The 19839-nt window shown below is 39.9% G+C and overlaps 1 protein-coding gene across 4 annotated transcripts; it reads right to left on the reverse strand.

Annotated features, from left to right (window-relative positions):
• Window positions 1–5979: 5979 nt before the first annotated feature.
• On the reverse strand, window positions 5980–14151 carry CMTR2 (cap methyltransferase 2). Of its 4 annotated transcripts, none has more exons than XM_014589407.2 (2): window positions 14091–14151; window positions 5980–9162 (listed from the first exon to the last, which is right to left on the reverse strand). In XM_014589407.2, the coding sequence occupies exon 2, from the start codon at window positions 9141–9143 to the stop codon at window positions 6837–6839; it is 2307 nt and encodes a 768-aa protein (XP_014444893.1). In that variant the 5' UTR covers window positions 9144–9162; window positions 14091–14151; the 3' UTR covers window positions 5980–6836. The 4 variants fall into 4 exon arrangements, with proteins under 4 accessions (XP_014444893.1, XP_006152726.1, XP_006152725.1 ...); XM_006152664.3 differs by lacking the exon at window positions 14091–14151 and adding an exon at window positions 13654–13840; XM_006152663.3 differs by lacking the exon at window positions 14091–14151 and adding an exon at window positions 13638–13839.
• Between the last annotated feature and the right edge of the window lie 5688 nt (window positions 14152–19839).

Raw genomic sequence — 19839 nt, forward strand, 5'->3', positions numbered from 1 at the left:
TCTATCACTTGGCACTGTTGCTGTTTTAATATAGCACAACACATTTATCATGTGTTTGTGGAAATGCTAGTGTCAACAAACCGACCGCACTACCTACCTACAAAAGTGTAGCACATAAAATTATGCACAGTACATACTTGATAATAAGAAGTAACTGTGCTACTTACTGGCTTATATATTTACTATACTTTCATTGTTACTTTAGCGTATATTCTATTTATTTAAGAGAGTTTTTTGGTTTTGTTTTGGCCTTAGGGCATGTGTGCTGGCCAGAGACAGACACAGTGAGAGGGAAAGTGAGAATCCCCTGGGGGGAGGGGGGGATGGCACGGAGATGGCCACACTGCAATCCTTTCACTTCCATTTTCCTCCCAGGATCTTGAGCACGTACACATGCACATCCAGAGTGATTTTGAAGCCACCAGGACTCAAACAGCAGTCGGCCATGTGGGAGTCCAGTGACATAACTGCTACACCATCTGCTGGTCCCAATTCTTTTTACTTATTTTTAAAAATTACTGTAAGGACCAGCAGATGGCTTAATGGTTACGTTGCTGGTCTCCCACGTAGTCGATTGCAGTTCAAGCCCCAGACCTGGAGGCTTAAAACTCATGCCAGGCACATGTGCATGCCAAAGATTCTGAGAGGAGAAGGAATTGAGGCATGGCCATCTCCCCGGGGGCGGGGGGGGGGGGGACTTCTCACTTTCTCTCTGTCTCTCCGGCAACCACACATGCCCTATAACAAAATCTCTCTTAAAAAAACAATTTCTGTAAAACAGTGTGCTGTGCTATACTGGCAGCAGTCTCACTCATCTCGTGCTTGATTTAATTTCATAGTATTTTGTCCCTCATGCCCCAAAGCAGACAAAGCCCACTGCTAGTAAGAGCTCATGTCATATCGTTGCCCTAGAACAAAATGAAAAATGATTAAGGACTATTAAGGCAGAAAATCAGGTGTGATTGTTTCTCACCAGTTAGGCATGTCCCGTTCTACCAAAACTACAAGAACAAAGTGAGAAACGCTTTGTTAAAGGACCTGCTTCATTGGAAGTAACGAGAGTAATACAAATTTAGGAAGGCTTCTAACAGATATGGAGAAACCTCTAGTGACCTGGACCAAAGACCAGCACAGAAGTGTATCCCTCCCAGTACCATGACATCAAGGCCAAAGCAAAAACTATATACTCTTACACACACACACACACACACACACACACACAGTTTTCCCCTAGATAGGCTTCAAAGCAAAACGCAACACTATGCTATGTGTATAAGACACCTAAAACAAAGATATTCACGGAGATTAAAAATTTCAAATGGCCAAAGGTATATCAGACCAATGCAAATGAAAAAAAAAAAAGGTTACAATCTTGATTCTTTATACACACACACAAAAAAATAAAAGAACACTTAGTCCATACTCACAATGAAGATATAATAATCATTCACATCGATGCATGCAATAACACAACTTTCTAACTTTAAAACAAGAAAAAGTAGGCCTAAATACATTGAAATGTGAGCCTCAAACACACTTCCTCAGCCCAAGATAGAGCAAATAGATTTTTTTAAAAATTAAGACTACAGAAGACCTGAACAACATAAACAGAATACAGATAACTCCAAATGTTCATGAAACACTAGTCCCCCATAAATGACAACTGATGTCAAAAGGAAACTTCAGTACATTCTAGAAAATAAAAAATACAATAGAATTCTCTGAACATTATACAACAAAATCATTAATTAAAATCAAGATTATTGCAGGATCAGCAGATGGCATAATGGTTATGTTGCTGGACTCCCATGCAGTCGACCACTGTTCAAGTCCTGGACCTTGCAACTTAAAACACGCCAGATGCATGTACGTGTATGCCCAAACTCCCAAGAGGAGAATGAAAGAGAAGAGATTGTGGCATGGCCATTCCCTCTGGGGGGTGATTTCTCACTTTCTGTCTTGCTGTCTCTATCTTATTATGCTATGCTTTTTCTGATAACCAAGCCTGGTAAGTAACAGGTGAGTAGCAGATATGATGTGAGTAAGGTGAGCAAAGGGATGACTAATGGGATGGGGCTGGATGGGCCAGATTTCACCACACTAATCAACAACTGTAAACAAATAAATTGTTTATTTTAGAATTTCCCATGTAGTTTTTCAGACCACAGTTGGATCATAGTAATTAAAACTTGCAACATGAAACCATGGATTAGGGGGTTGGAAGGGTCTACTGTGTAGAAAAGAGAATTTTGTTTGGGCTTATAATCAACATCATCATTTATAAAAATGTAAAGGATTAACTGATTTCACATACCAATAACACAGCACTGTAACTAATTAAAAAACGATTCAACTGGGGCCAGCAAGTGATGTGGTTAAGGCACTAGACTCCCACATGGTTGACCACAGTTCCAGTCCCAGACCCAGTGACCTAAAAATCAAACCAGGAGCAGGGGCAGCAGGTGGCATGGTGGTTAAGGCGCTGGACACCCATATGGCCAAAAGCCCCAGACCTGGTAGTGCGGCATGACTATGCCCCTGGGGAGGTGGGGGAAGGAGTTCTCACTTTCCGTTTGCCTTTCTCTAGCGAGCACAAGCACTCTATGGCGAAAACCTTAAAAAAAAAAATCTAACTAATGATCCTATCTGGAAATGAAAGATGCTTAAATATTCAAAGACCTACTATTCTCACCAACGAGAAGTAAAATAATAAGTACGAATAAACATGTTTCTTTCATCTAATGTTCTGTTTTGTTTTTAAGGGAGATTTTTGCCTTAGGGCATGTGTGCTCACTGGAGAGACAGAGACAGAGACACAGAAAGTGAGAAATCACTCCCTGAGGGTATGACCATGCCACAATCCCTTCTCTTCCATTCTCCTCTCAGGGAGTTTGGGCATGCATGCACATGTGCCTGGCATTGAGTTTTAAGTCACTGGGTCCAGGACTTGAACCATGGTCAACTACGGTTTTCCCAACTACAGTGGGAATCCAGCAATGGAACTATTATGCCATCTGCTGGTCCCTCATCTAATATATTATCCTTGCCTCTTTAATCCCATTCCAAGATCTTTGGAGGAGAAAAGAAACTTAACAGAAACCTCCTTAAACAAAAACAAAAACAAACAAAAGCAAAAGGTTTTGTTATTCCTTGCCTTTTTTTGCCTAAAGTTTATTTACTTATTTCTTCTATGAGAGCTACTGAAACAGGCACCCCAATATGATCTTCACACAGCCATCCAGGTTCACAGGTACACAAACGTGCACACGGAGGGTAAAGAGAAGCCTTGGGATATGAACCTCAAACCTCCCCAGGTGGGTGCATCACTAGGTGGCCCCAACAAAAAGCAATTTTAAAGATGGTAGTAGACTCTACAAATTTGAATTTTTTCAGGAAAAAATATTGTTAATGCATTTAAGTCATATTACACAAAAAGCCCCATTAAAATACGAAACTTTTTCCTCAGGGAGAACAAAAATAAAATACTGAAGAAATTCAATCTGTAAGACCTCTTTCTCATCTAAGTTTTCAGAAAACACCTTGTAGAACTTAAAATTTCTAGCTGCTTAAAAACTTTCAAAAGCATCACAATTAAAAACTTCAAGACCTATAATTTAAAAAAATAAATATCAGTAATTATCTTGGTAACAATGCAAACCATCTCTCATGCCTGACCTCTTCTATTTTGTCATTCTTTTTTAAATTTGAGAGGTAGCATTTTTCTTCCCCCTCAGAGAATGTCCCATAAATCATGGGTTCTGTCTCCTATATCCAGACCAACTTGAACTTTACTCATGTCTCACCTCTAAAGTAAGCTGAACCCAATAAACCAGATAAGCAGGAACTGATTTTAATAGCAGCGTTTAAAAAAAAAAAAGTATACTACAATATTATAAGATTATAAGATACTACAATACTACAAGATTAGTGTTTAAAAAAAAACTAAACATTCATAACTTATTTGAGGGGGGGGACTAGCAGTTAGCATCACTGCTATGTCGCTGGACTCCCACGTAGTCAACCGTGGTTTGAGTCCCAGACCCGGTGGCTTAAACTCACGCTGGGCGCGTGTGCGCAAGATCCCGAGAGGAGAGTGGAGGAGAAGAGATCGTGGCCATCCCCTCTGGGGGGTGATGTCTCGCTTTCTATCTCTCTGTCTCTCTCTGTCTGGCGAGCGCACGCTTCCTATAGCAAAAACTTCTCCAAAAAAAAAAAAAAAGACCTTATTTGAGGGGCATTTAAAAAAAAGTTTTAAAATTTGGATCCAGGCTGGGACTAGCAGTTAGCGTAATGTCTATGTTGCTGGACTCGCATATTAGTAATTGACCAAGGTTCGAGTCCTGGACCTGGTGGCTTAAACTCAGCACCTGTGCGTGCGTGCCCAAGATCCGGAGAGGAGAATCAAGGAAAAGGGATTGTGGTGTGGCCATCACCCCAGGGGTGATTTCTCACTCTCTTTTCTCTCTGTATTTCTGGCAAGCACATGTGCCCTATAGCAAAGACCTCTCTAAAAAAATTAAAAAAAAAAAAAAAAAAAAAAAAAATAAAAAAAAAAAAAAAAAAAAAGAATTTGGATCTTTGCTTTCAACTTCATTCTAATCAAATGGCTAAAATTATTAAAAAATAAACTGCGTTATTACATTGGACCAAACCTAGCAAGGCATAAAGACTATTAAGTACAAATTGGTTTTCCAAGAGTTTTTCCCTCTTCATAATTTTCTATCAGGCTTCTGATTTCCATTATCATACCATTGGAAATGCTTCTACAAACTTAGTAGTAGAATATGATTTCTTTCAGAAATCTACTTCCAGGCTTCCATCCCCTCCCTTTCTTACCCCCCCTTAAGTACTCAATTTCTTTCCCAAAGTAGATCTTCCATAAATATTACAATATTAAGGACTAAATTTTAATGAATACAAATCAGAGAAAATGAAGGAACATTAACTCTCATTCAAATCTTCCCTTTAAAAAAGCCTGTTTCCGAGTTATATTTTTAACGTCCCCATGATCCTCTTTTAAAAAGATGAACACAAAATCTCTCTGCTAATAACTTTATTCATGAATTCATAATGGAACTCAAGATAGCAAAGAACATGAAAAAATTTCAGGTTAATATATATCAGCCAAATACATTAGAGAATTATCTATTTTTCATAGAACAAAAATGCCTAAAATGTACATATGAAAATATATTCTCCCATTCATGAAACTTCAAGGTAATAAAGAATTGCTTAATACAGTTTGCCAGAAAGGTTTTTTTACACAGTTAAATACATAGTTAAAAAGATACCAAATGTTGAACTAGCCCCATGGTGCAGAGGTTAATGCTATGCAGAGGAAGCTGGATCTCACATGGCCAACTCGGGTTTGAATTCCTGTCCCGGTGGCAACATGCCAGATGCATGTAACCTGTAAGTTCAGGATCCTGACAGGCTGGGGAATAGGAGAAAGGATCATTGTGTTCACCAGGCCCCACTGGGAGGTGCGAGGCATGTGTGTCTCCCTCTCATGCTCGCAGGCACATTCTATCATGAATAAAAGGGGGAGAAAGACCCCAAGTCCCAGTAGAAATCAAATATAACTGCTAAAATAATAACCTCAGTTAATCTTTTAATAAAGTACCATTTTTATACTGAAAAAAATTAGAAGAGTACAAATTCTTAAATGCCAAACCATTATCTGAAAGTGTTAGAATTTTTCTTTAGTATTCAGTACATTCCTCACATTCACATGTTCCCAACATGGGACTATAATACAATTTTAAAATTTTAGAAAATTTTTTCATTCAGAGTATTTTATGGAAGCTAAAAATTATCACACCTTTCCTTTTTTTTTTTTTTTTGGAGAGGTTTTTGCTATAGGGTGCATGCACTTGCCAGAGAGACAGACAGAGAGAAACAGTGAGACAGAAAGCAAGAAATCACCCTGGAGGGGGAATGGACATGCCTCAATACCTTCTCCTCCATTCTCCTCTCGGGATCTTGGGCACGCACGCACACGTGCCTGGCATGAGTTTAAGCCACCAGGTCCGGGGCTAGAACCATAGTCAACCACATGGGAGTCCAGCAAAATAGCCATTATGCCAACTGCTGGTCCCCCACACCATCCCTAAATGCTTCTCATGATAGAAAAGTGTATTAGACACAAAAATTTTTCACTGTTTTAAACATGATCTTTGGTTTGAAGCTGTCCTATTATCTTTTTTAGTTCAATGGTTGTGGTTAGTAAAATATTCATAAGACAGCACACTAGTTTCATGGACCATGAAAGAAAATTAGGTCACTGGCCTAAAGGCAATGAATGGCGCTTACCAAGAATCTGGCAAGATGAGTTTCCTGAAATCTCTAAGTTATTTAAATATGTTACATGTCAAAGGAGACCAGTATTGCCAGGGAGTCGGTCCTTCTCCTTTCTTTAATGACCTGTATCAATTCATTAACAACACTGGCCAAGGAAAGGAAATTAGTTGGAGGGGAGGGGGGTCAATCTAAATGAAGACACACAGGTGCAAATCTAAAGTAGATAAATAAAACAAACTAAACTGCATGTGAAAAAATGGGTATGTCCACTCCAAGGACATAAACACATCTCATGTCTGAGGTTAATATTAACAGCATATAGATTCTACCACATGGAAGAACTCTATGCCGATGGGTGCATATATCCTAGAGATCAGAACTAGCTGATAGTTTTTCAGAATTAGTGAGACTTTGAATGAATGCAGAAGTTGGTCTTTCGCCAAACTCAAATATTTTAAATTAATAAAACATAAGGATGCATTAACATGGAAAACTGTAAGTCATAAAGTCGAATCTTAGAAAGGATATGTTCAATTTCAAAAGTTAAGGCTATTGATGATTTCTTCTTTCTCTCCTTGAATAATCAAATGCAAATGCCTTTTAGCAATGGCAGCATTCAGATCCCACAAAAAATCAAGCAGTGCACCCTTAAGGAGCAGCTCCATTGGTAAGAACTGCAAGATCTGCTGTGGTGCATCAGAGTTAAGCAGAGTGCTCAACACTGCATTCACATTCTGCAGATACTGGAAAACTGGATTTGGAAGGTCCTGATAACCAACACAGAGCAGGACGGCACAGGTTCTCAGGGGCTCAGAGGATGTGGGACAAGAAAATGTGATGTATCTAAAACAACTGTGGAGTACAAAGATCAAACCAGCCATAAATCTGGTGAAACAAGAAAGTACGGGCAAAATCATAACATCTCCTGTATGAAGCTGCTGCAATGACTGCAGAAGGCAGTTTAAAAATAACTGCTGGTAGGCTGGGTCTCCATCATGAAGCAAGGAACTGCTAAAAGTCAGGAGTTCAGCTGACTCGAGGAGCTGAACTTCCAATGGTATACACGTTTTCCTATCATGAAGAGTTGGCAAACCCATAAGCAGGCACTTTATTTGGTTGCTGGGTTCTACAACTTGCTCATCCTGAAGGCACTTGGTAAGGCCAAACAACTCAGAAAATATCAGCTCTTCAGAAAAAACGTGACAGGAACAATAATGTTGCTGTTTTGGCCTAAACTTGGAATCCAAATTCAAAGCTCCTCCTAATGACTTTTCAATTGCTTCATTAAGAGTCTTTAAAATTTCACCATCGCAGAAAGAGGAACACTTTACCTTTGGCAGTTTATTTCCCTCTAAAATATGCCATGAGTGACACTCAAGATTGGAAGATGTCCCTTCTAAAAGAGAACTTTGCCCAGCATGATACACAGCATGTTCTTCTGCCCAACTATTGAAGTACCCTTTGGCCACTTTATCTTTCCATGAAAGGGACTCCAGTATCTTCCTTTCATTATAGGTTTTAAAATATTTTTTCCTCTGCCCAAACCATTTTGTATTTGTACTACAACCAGTATTAGATTTTTTTACTAGCCAATTATTTCCGGAAAGAGGTTTCAATTGAAATTTTTGCATGAAATATTGTACCGCACAATCCCTTAAGTTATTTAGCTTTGCTTGCTCCCCATTTTCCATGAATTCAAACAGACGAATGTTCTCAGAAATAGTCTCTAGCTGGTATTTATGGAAAAATGCACAACATTCTTCATGTCTTTTCAGAAAAGATTCTGGAATCACATGATGGGGAAAGAGGGCTTTTGTGGTCATTTCAGTCCCGAAGTTCAGCACCATCTTAGATAAATGAGGTTGAATGGCCTCTCTTCCCTTATAGCAGAGACATACCACATACACTTCCGAATTTCCTGCTTTGCTAGTAGCGGGTTTGAAAACATGGACTTGGTCAAAGGAACAGTTTAGCAGGTACATCAGGTTTATGGAGCAGTGTTCAAAGAGAGTAAACATCTTCAGGACAAAAGAGCCACCGTTTCCAAGAGTGGTTAGAGCAGTGACAACTTCACAGTAATGCAAAGAAGAGACTAAAGCTTCTTGTTCACCTGGGTTTCCTTGGCAATCAAAACTTCCATCTGCAGTGATCAAGTGAACGGTAGCCATGCAACTCAGGAAATTCTGAAGTCCAGTCAGGTATTTCAAGGTCATGATATCACCAGTGTTATCTGGACCAAAGTACCACCAATCCAAGGTATTTGCAATAAGCCGGTCATCCATAATCATCATAAGATTATCATTTGCTTCATGATACGGATTCAGGGTATTAGCTACCCAGCTCCAATCACAGGGGAACTGATGGGATTTTAAGTAGTGGTTGAGACTAGCTATAAAAGCTCCAGGAGCTTCGCAAAGGTGCAGAGAATTCAGTTTTCCATTCTGAAAAGCTTCCTGTGGAATAAGTGGAAAGCTGCACAAAATCTCATGGAACTTACACCATGCCTGAGTACAAAGTTCAGCATTCACAGATTTTCTCACATGAGAAATTATTTTTCCTGCTTTATTAGTGAAAGCAGTGTGCTCATGCCACTCATCCAGTTTCTTATCACTCAGTAGGTTTTTTACTTCATTTAGGGAGTTCTTCAAATCAAGAAATGCATTAAATTCTGTGTGTTCACAGGTGAAAATCTTACTAGGATCTGGTAATTGCCATTCGTTATTAAGTGGCTTGCCATAAGAAAAGTTCTTGGCAAAGAGTTCATGAATGTCAGCAAGAACATCTGGGCTGAATGTCTCAGGGCTTGCTATCTGCTGAACTGGAGGTTTTCTGCACTTACTCATTTTCAAATCAAATAACAATCTAGGAAGAGAAAACAATGAAATGAGTTAAATTTATTAGTAAATGAAATCTCATCAGCAGCAAAACTGATCACACTCGTGACAAACTCCATAAAATGGGAAAGCTAACGTCAGCACACTGTTACATAATGGGACAATTGGAAAAAGAAAGAGTGAAGGCTTTGGAAGCTGAAAGACCTGAGTTCATATTCCACCTTTCCTACTTATAGCTTAATTAAGTGGTCTTGGGGGCCAGCTAAGGCTGCTGGATCCCACACGGTCAACCACATGGTTTTCTCTTTCTCTCCAAGCCCAGGTGCCCTGTAACAAAAAAAATTTAAAATAATAATAAGTGGCCTTGGGCAAATTACTTTAACTCTCTGGGATTCAGTTTCTTCTTCTTCTTTTTTTGTTTTTTTTTGGGGGGGGAGAGTATTTTGCTATAGGGTGCGTGTGCTTGCCAGAAAGACAGAGAGAGACAGACAGAAAGCGAGAAATCACCCCCCAGGAGGGATGGCCATGCCACAATCCCTTCTCTTCCATCTTCCTCTCAGGATCTTGGGCACACACACATGCGCGCACCTGGTGTGAGTTTAAGCCACCGGGTCCGGGACTCGAACAGCAGTCAATTACATGGGAATCCAGCGACATAGCCATTGTCAACTGCTGGTCCCTTAGTTTCTTCTTATAAAAAAAGAAGAGGATAAAATACACTACAATAAAAAAAAAACAAACAAACAAACAAACAAAAAAACACCAGGGGGCTGGTAGGTGTGGTGGTTAAAGGTGCTAGATGACTGAGGTCACAGTCCCGGACCTGACAGCTTGCTTTCTCACTTTCCCTTTCTCTCTGTCTTTCTCTGGTCAAATTAAAATAATAATAATAAAGTTGAATAAAATAATTATTCAAAATATATGTATATATATGCCAGGGGCCAGCAGGTGGCATGATGGTTAAGGCACTAGACTCCCACATGGTTGACCATGGTTCGAGTTCCAGACCTGGCAGTTTGAAATTCACATCACGCATGTGTGTGCATCCCCAAAAATCCCAGGAGGAGAATGGAGATGAGATTACAGTATGGCCATCTCCACTGGGGGTGATTTCTCACTTTCCCTCTGTCTCTTTCTCTCTCTCGCTGATTCTCTGATGAGCACACATAACACATGACAAAACCTGAAAAAAAAAAAAAAAAAAAGACTAGGGACCAGCAGTTAGCATGATGGCCATGTCGCTGGACTCCCACATAGTTGACTGCGGTTCACATCCTGGACCCGGTGGCTTAAACTCACGCCGGGCGCGTGTGCGTGCGTGCCCATGATCCCGAGAGGAGAATGGAGGAGAAGGGACTGTGGCATGGCCATCTCCCCTGGGGGGTGATTTCTCGCTTTCTGTCTGTCTGGTGAGCGCATGCGCCCTATAGCAAAAAAAGAAATAAAAAACCCTCTCCAAAAAAAAGACTATTCATCAGTGACAGCTCTTATTATCACAGAAACCTATCTAGCTACTCCCCAAAGCTGTCCTCTACACACCGCCACTGGCACCATCCACATGCCCTCAAACAAACACACACTTAGAGATTCATCCCTGTACATGACCTTTGATCAAGTTGTAACAAGAGACTTTTAGCTTTCGGTTTCCTTCATGCCTCACCTCTTTCTGAGAAAAGGATCCTGTACTTACACCCAGTACAACAACCACTTACTAAGATGACTAAACACAGCCTCAGTCCAGATTTCACTTTGCACTTCCAGAATATTAATGCTCATCCTCACACTGCTTATAAACTGGGTTGTACTTACATGGTTCACCTCTTTCTGCTTGAACTGAAACTGACCAACAGAGTATTCTGGTTTGTCTCTAAACTACAGATTTCTGCCTTTCCAATGGTTGGTCAGACAGCTCCACACTTCTACTATAAAATACCATTATTTTATCTTGCCACTAAAACCACACTTGGATGGCAGAATGTCTAAAAAAGAAATGACAAATTATATATAGTCACTTTACATTCTGTGTTCTAACACTCCCTAAGAAACCAAAAACATCTGTCTCCTGGAGAGGGAAAAAGCTCTAAGAGAAAAAAGCATGGCTTGGGCCAGCTGGTGGCATGGTGGGTGGCTGGATTCCACACAGCTGACTGTGCAAATTGAGTCCTAAACCCCGTGACTTGAAAAAACAACACAACAGGTTTAAAAAAAACACATTGTGTGAATGTGTGTGCGTGCCCAAAATTCTGAAAGGCGACATGGAAACGAGACTGCAGCATGGCCATCCCCCATTGGGGATGCTTTCTTGCTTCCCTCTCTCCCCTCAGCAAGCACACACACCCTCTAGCAAAATTTCTATGAGTGTGTATATACACACGCACACATACATGTAAGTAAAAGAAATAAAAGTGGCTTAACGGCATAGTCTTATCAAAGTTCTACATTCCAGTAGAGAGCGCAGTGAGTATTATGTGGTCCCGATCAGTGCAATGTTAATCAATGAGTGTTATAGTTCATTAATTCTGCACTTATTTAGAATATACAGTATGTTCTACCACCAGTTTAAAAACAAAACCCTAGACTTGTTAAATGTGAAAAATTAGACAACTAATTCAGGATCCCACAACATGCAGATGTTTGAAGACAACATGGAAAATATAGGTGAGCTACTGTTAAATACAGTAAATAGATGACCTCATTGCATTAGCATTTACTTTGTATTGTTCATTTAACACACTTTTTTCATCCTTTTTAATGTTATGTTCAAATTGTTTACAAGTCCACCTGTTTGTAAGCACCTTGAAGTAACAGGTAACTTCTCAGTCATTTCTGTTTGCCATCGTGTTATTTACAAATTACATGTAAATAAATGCAAATCAAAATCACCTCGGGACATCTTTTTCTTACTTTACATCAATTTTTTTTTTAGAGGTTTTTGCTATAGGGCACATGCACTCGCCAGAGAGACAGAAAGCGAGAAATCACCCTCTGGGGGGATGGCCACACCGCAATCCCTTCTCCTCCATTTTCCTCTGGGGATCTTGGGCACACGCACCTGGCATGAGTTTAAGCCACCAGGTCCTGGACTCGAACCACGGTCGACTACATCGGAGTCCAGCAACATAGCCATTACACCAACTGCTGGTCCCCTTACATCAATTAAAAAAAAAAAAAAAAAAAAACATGATAGCATCTCTATTTAGATAGATTTCTAAAGAAAGGCAAAGGCATTCTCGAATTAACTCTAACCCAAAATAAGGACAAATAAAAGTTTATTACAACAAGCTCCTCTATCTTAATTCACACCTGGCTTACCAAAAACTACAATCATGTTTAGATCTCAACTAGATTCTATTTTGGAAAAAGTCTGATTTTAGTCATTAACTTCACTTACTACTCAATGGCTGTGGTTAAGCTGTGAAATCCTACCTAAACTAATAGGTAGTTACCCTGGCCTGAGACACTCCACTGCCGGCTCCTGACTGCGGTGTTACCTAAGTTTTATTACTGCCTTTACGCACTCTGCTTGGTCACACAGGCCTTCCAAGCCAGTTCAAGAAAGACAGCAGGCACTTTACAAGCTCAAAGCTTTTCCACGTGTGGGTCCCTGTGCCTGGAATACTCTACCCCCAGATATCAGAACAGTCAATTCCTCCACCTCTTTTCCAGTACTTGTGCAAATGCAATCCTCTCTATGAAACCTACCCTGACGTGCTTATTTAAACTGCATCTTGCATTCCCAATGCACCTTACTTCGCTGTACTTTTTGCCCATGGCACTCATTTCCTCCTCACATATACTAATTGTTTGTCTTCCCCAAACTACAGTGTAAGCCCCACAGAGGAGGGATCTTTACTATGTTTACTCATGTGTCGGCCCAAGAGTTAAAAGTGCTTAGTATACAAGAAGCAATGAGTATTAAATATGGAATAGATACCATACTTGGTACAACAGGCACTTCTCTAATGGAGTTCTGGACAGGGGTCAGAACACATTTCGACTTCACTCCAGAACTTCAATACATGGGGGGGAAAAAGGCAGAAAAATTTCCCAGTCTGTGATCCTCTGTCTCTTTCATTAAGCACACCACAGAGCTTTGTGGCATCATAATTTGGCCAGCTGGGTCAGTTTTACCATTCTTACATTGCAAACTCGAGTAGGAAGTTCTGTAGACCCCTGCCCAGAGCCACAAAATTCGTGAAATCACTTGCAAAATCCGTGAGCCTAACAAAGCCCTAAAGATCTCAACAGTTGTAACCTTTCCAGTGAACACTTACAAAGGAGTTTTAGGAGTGCTTCCGCTAACTTCCCCTCCCCGCAACCGGACCACAACATCGTGTATCCAAGCGCTTACTTTGGGCCGAGGTACCCACCTCTCATTTCTTCTAGGGGAAGAGAGCTCGAGCCCCCGGGGGGCGGAAAGGCCCTGACTTGGAGGAAACAGCCCCAGCCAGTCTCACTGGCAAATCGAAGGCGGACCCGGGCTGGTACCTGGACCCGGATTACCTTCGCTCACGCCCACCTGGGCCCCCACGGTCTCAAGAGGATGCGCTTCACTCGCTCTCCTCCCTCGAAGGGCCCATGCTCTCCACTTCCGCTCCCAGGACTGCTTCCCGGAGTGGTCGCTCCTTTGGGTCCCGAGGAACCCAGGTGCAGGATCGGAGGTGGCAAGCCTGGAGGCCGGAAAGGTGGCCCGGACCCGCCCTCGCGGCGCAGGAAGCCAACTCCGCCTCCAGGTCGCGCCGATCCCGAACGCCGGCGCCCGGCGGCCAGCGGGCCCTGACAGTCACAGTGCGCACGCGCCCTCCGGGCCGGGCTGGCGTCACTTGCGTCCGCCTTACGCACGCCTGCGGCGCTCGCAGCGCCGGAACATCGCCTTCCAAGCTTTGGCTTCTCTACCGGGTACTGAAGTAGGAAGTGTCAGGTTCCCTTCCCCGGATCCCACCCGACCCTACTCACCCAAATCCCCGGTCGCTGTGGCAACGGAAGCTTCGCGCGCCGACTTAGTCCTTTGGCCCCGCCCCTGAAGGATAGAGGGGTGGGATGGGGCGGGGCAGGCCTGACCAGGCCACTCTGGCTCCGCCCACCCGGCTGCCGGACCAGAGTTTTTAGCCTTAAGGAGCTAGGTGTTCCTAGCGCAGGTGGGGTTAAAAGTGGAGTTCAACAGACGTGAAAAGCCGTACTGGGAAACTGCGAGATAGTAGTGTAATTATGTGTGTGTTCGTGCGTATGTGTGTGTGTGTGAATGTGGACTTCCAAAAGTTCTTGGGAAAATGTAAATAAAATAGAAGTTTATTTTTGTGCAAAAATTTAAAATCAATGCATAGTTCTTTATTTTTTTGCTCTTTTTTTTTTTTTTGGAGAGGTTTTTGCTATAGGGTGCCTGCGCTCGCCAGACAGAGAGAGACAGAGAGACAGAAAGCGAGAAATCACCCTCCAGAGGGGATGGCCAGGCCACAATCCCTTCTCCTCCATTCTCCTCTCGGAGTCTTGGAAACGCATGCCCACGCACCCGGTGTGTTTAAGCCACCGGGTCCAGGACTCGAACCAGGGTCAACTATATGGGAGTCCAGCGACACAGCCATTACGCTAACTGCTGGTCCCAGTTGTTCTTTTTATAATGCCCATTCCCTATGAACTTTCTGAAAACTGTTTGTGTGTTCCTGTGTGTGTCTGTGTGTGGGTGTTCAAACCTATAGAAAAAGACAATCTCATATGGATATTCAACCAAGCAACCCAAAAAGAAAAAAAAAAAGGAAATAGCCAATAAGGATATACAACGTTGTTTGCTTTTTATTAAAAAAAAAAAATGGAAATGAGACCAATACATTTTCTTTTTACCCAGTTTAGCAAAGATGGTAAAGATTACTAATGGCACTGTTGGTGAGAATATGGGGAAGCAGGTTTATATATGTGGGAGGAAGTAAAAAAATGAGTATAAACCTTATAGAAGCTAAACTTTACAATAGGCGTTCACTTTAATCCAGCAGATCCATTTCCTAGCAATTTGTGTTAGGAAATAACACTTTTGACAAAATGTTCAACACCTTAATAACAATAACAACAAGTCGTCCAGGGTTCACGTCCCGGACCCGGTGGCTTAAAACTCACACCAGGCGCGTGTGCGTGCGTGCCCTAGATCCAGAGAGGAGAATGGAGGAGAAGGGATTGCGGTATGGCCATCCCCCCTGGGGGTCGATTTCTTGCTTTCAGGCCAGCAAGTGGTGTGGTAGTTAAGGTGCTGGAATTCCCACATGGTTGACCACAGTACCAGTCCCGGACCTGGCGGCTTTTCTCTCTCTCTCTTTCTCTCTGTCTTTCTCTGACAAAACTCATGTGAAAATAATAATAAAGTTAAATAAATTAAAAAAAAGAAATGCTTAAAAAAATAATAACAACAACAAAAAATAGAACCACTCTAAATGTCTACTTTCAGGGAATTATTTTAGTTACTGATGGTACCTATATATAATATTATACATAGGTACATCATATATATGTATTATATATAGCCATTAATAGTCTACAAATGTCAGCAGCATTGGATGAAAGTCAGAAAATATAGAACTATATGTAGTTTGAACCATTTATGTAAACAAATATAAATATACAGCTATAATAAATGCATTTTGTTATGCATATTCCGGGATGTGTACTAACGGAGAAAGTATTATCTTTTCAAATAGTACAAAGTTATTTGGATATTCATATAGAAAAGGGGAAAAAAAACTACCTGTTCGCTTTCTTTACATCATAAACAAAACTATATCTCACTTGGATTGCCGTCTGTATGTTAAAAGTCAAACGATAACATCTGTAACTTTGAAGATGGCAAAGGTTTATAACAAGAAACAAACAAACAACAACAAAAAAAAACACACACTATACCCAGCAAGATTATCTTTCATACGTGGAAAAAAAAAAAAAAAAAAAAACATTCTCAGATAAACAAAACCTGAAAGAATTTACCAACACCATATCAGCTCTCCAAAAAGTGCTGAAGAGAGTGCTATACCCGGAAAACTAAAGTCGGACACAGGTACAAGAAACAACCAAGAGAATGGCCAGCCTAATGGTAGGGACAAGTCTGGAGTTGAATGTTAACTTCCAGAGTTTAAATGGAAAGATCAGACCACAGGAAACACTGCAAATTATAGAAAGATTAATTAATTAATTAATTAATTAATTAAATGTCTGCTGAATGTTCCAAAGTTCTCTTGAGCTCCTTCTCAGTCAATTTTAACCCTCCAGAAATAACTACTGATCTATTTTCTATCACCATCATTTAGTTCTGCATACTCGAATTTCATGTAAATTCAATCATGATATCATTTTGTTTCCAGCCTGAGTCCGAATTAGTGAAATAAAATATTTTTACTTTAGACTAAAACATTACTGATTTTCTTCGATGCTTTGATTTCCATGTTTAAGGATTTTTGTCTTCTCTTGAACTGTTAATTGATTCATCTACCTACTATTTGAACAGAATTCAAACCTTTTTCCTGGCTTTAAGTTTTAAGGAAATTTTTCTTTACATTTTTTTACTTCGCTCTATTAAAGCGTCTTTTCATTAAGAAATGCATTAAAATACTTACTAATACCTATTTAATGACTACAGTAAGCTATCTAGCCCCACAGAGGTGCTACATTATAGTCTGTTCACTTTACTCACTGAGGTTTACACCTAAAGTCAGACAGGCATTCTTAAGTATGTATACATCAGCTGTGCTTGATATTGAAAGTCTTTAAATTAATTAAGATCTCTAGTGAATCAATAAAATATAAAAAAATTTTTAAAGAAAAAACACCAATCATAAATGAAAAATGTACAAATTGAACCATATTAAAATTAAGATGGGGTGTGGCATTGGCAGGTGGCATGGTGATTAAGGTGCTGGACTTCCACATGAGTCCCAGACATGACAGCTTGCTTTTTCATTTTCCCTCTTTCTCTTCCTCTCTGGTCAAGTTAAAAAAAAAGTAATAATTAATTAAATTAAATTAAATAAGTGTTTTAAGAATTAAGACTTTATCAAAAAACATTGTGAGTGAAAAGGCAACCTACGGAGTGGGAGAAAATTACTCAACTTCATTAGTCTTTGGAGGAATACAAACTAAAACCACAATGTCATTACACACCCACCAGAATGACTAAAATGAAAAAGACTGAAAACAAAGTGTTGGAGAAGATGAGGAGCACCCACAGAAAAAAATATATGGAAGAAAATTATTTTCCAAACTCACCAGTTGGTCGCCTTTTCTTTTTTTCTTTTTTTTTTTTGCATTTAATTTTTTAGGTGTACATAAATAAAATGTACATACATACAATAAAATCTTCAGATCTTAAGTTGTCAGTATTCTATTCAAACATTTATGACAAATGTCTGCTGAATGTTCCAAAGTTCTCTTGAGCTCCTTCTCAGTCAATTTTAACCCTCCAGAAATAACTACTGATCTATTTTCTATCACCATCATTTAGTTCTGCATACTCGAAGTTCATGTAAATTCAGTCGTGATATCATTTTGTTTCCAGCCCCTTTCAAATTCGTGTAATTTAAAAAATACTTATCCACTTCATTTTATGTGTCTGTAATTTCTTCTTATTGCTAAGTAGTATACCATTGTATGGATGGACTCCATTCTCCTGTTGATGGACATGTGAATTGCTTCCAGTTTGGAGCTATTACAAATAAACCTGCTACAAACATTCTACTACAAAACATTTTTATAAGCATGTGTTTTTTTTACTCTTAGGTATATGAACTAGGCATGGAGAGTCTGAGTCACTGAATAAATGGGGTTTTGCTCAACCTTGGCAATATAGAAACTTTGAGCATCACTGGAGTAGCTGTGTAACTTTGTAAGAATCTCCCAACAATTTTCCAAAGTGGTTGCAACATTCTCCATCTCTACCCACAATACATTAAAATTCTGCTTGCTTCATATTTTTGCCAACTTTGGCTATTGTAAATCTTTTTCATTTTTAGCCACTAGTGGAAATTGGTTGCTTTTTAAATATGATTCTTGATAAATATTAACAAAAAGTGTAAAAACATGCATGTTGTTCTTCCGTGGGACTAGGTGAAGAATATATGATCTCTTAAACAAAATTTCTATGTTCCCTGAGGTTTATAAATCTATTAGAAATATTCCAAACAACAAAGTTTTTAGTGAGTCAGCCCTGACTAAAATAATCATAACATTGGCTAACATTTATTGACTGTATAATATGTTCAAAGAACTTAGCAGCTTTAAAAAAAAATCTTTCCAACAACTTTATGAAGTATCTAATTTATTGTTCCCATTTTTATAAACAGAGAAATTAATAATCAAGGTGATTAAGAAAGTTGCTGAAGGGCATGTAATCAGTGAGCAGCGGAGTCAGGGTTTGGACTTAGGTCTGCCTGAGTCCAATGCTAACTTGTCATGAAGATAATTTTTTTTTTTAATTTTGCCATAGGACACGTGTACTCACCAAAGAGAGACACAGAGACAGGGAAAGTGAGAAATCACCCCACAAGAGAGATAGCAATGCTGCAATCCTTTCTTTTCCATTCTCCTCTTGAAATTTAAGGGTCACTGGAATTTGGAGTTTCAAGCCTCTGGTTCTCAGATTCAAACTGCAGAGTTGGTCATGTGGGATCCAGTGCCTTTACCACCATACCATCTGCTGGGCCACCTCCAATATTGTTTTAAAATGAGGGAAGATATTAAGGAGAAAAATAAGCAAGAGATTTATGAGACACAGAAATGGATTACTGTCTGTTGATGATAACATAAACAGTATCCTCAACTGGATTGTTGTGAAGTGTATTCATGTCGGGAGAATTCACTTTACAAGCTAAGTGATGTATAGTGATGGAATGTGTAGAAGAATTAAAAAAAAAAAACAGATATATGTATTCATCAAACTCATCAAATGGACACTTAAGATTTGACTGGTTTGGGACTAGCAGATGACATAATGGCTATGTCACTGGACTCCCATGTCGTCCACCACGGTTCGAGTCCTGGACCCGGTGGCTTAAAACTCATGCCAGGCGCATGTGCGTGCATGCCAAAGATCACGAGAGGAGAAAGGACGAGAAGGGATTGTGGCGTGGCCATCCCCCCTGGGGGGTGATTTCTCGCTTTCTGTCTGCTTTCTCTCTGTCTCTCTCTCTTTCTGGAGTACATGCTCCCTATAGCAAAAACCTCTCCTTGGAGTACATGTTCCCTATAACAAAAACCTCTCCAAAAAAAAAAAAAAAAGATTTGAATGTCTCACTGTGTGTATATATGTATGTATGCATGTATGTATGTATATGTATATATGTATGTGTGTGTACATATATGTATATATACATATATGTATGTGTATATACATATATATACATACATATACACACACATATATATATGTGTATATATGTATGTATATGTGTGTATGTACATATATGTATATATACATACATATATGTATGTGTATACATATATACATACATACACACACACATATATATTACCCAAAACAATAATAACAAAATATTGAACTCTAGTTAACTATGTATATGCTAAACTGCTTAAGGAAAAAGACAGTGACATCTGCACCCACATAAGGTAGCTTAATGAATAGATAGAGCACTGGACCCGTGAGGAAGCAAGTACAGCAAAACGTTCATGATGGTAGAATTGAGGCGACAGGCGTGTGACTGTTTGCTATGTAATT

This window comes from Tupaia chinensis, unplaced genomic scaffold, assembly GCF_000334495.1.
Source record: "Tupaia chinensis unplaced genomic scaffold, TupChi_1.0 Scaffold000355_1, whole genome shotgun sequence".
Lineage (NCBI taxonomy): Eukaryota > Metazoa > Chordata > Mammalia > Scandentia > Tupaiidae > Tupaia > Tupaia belangeri.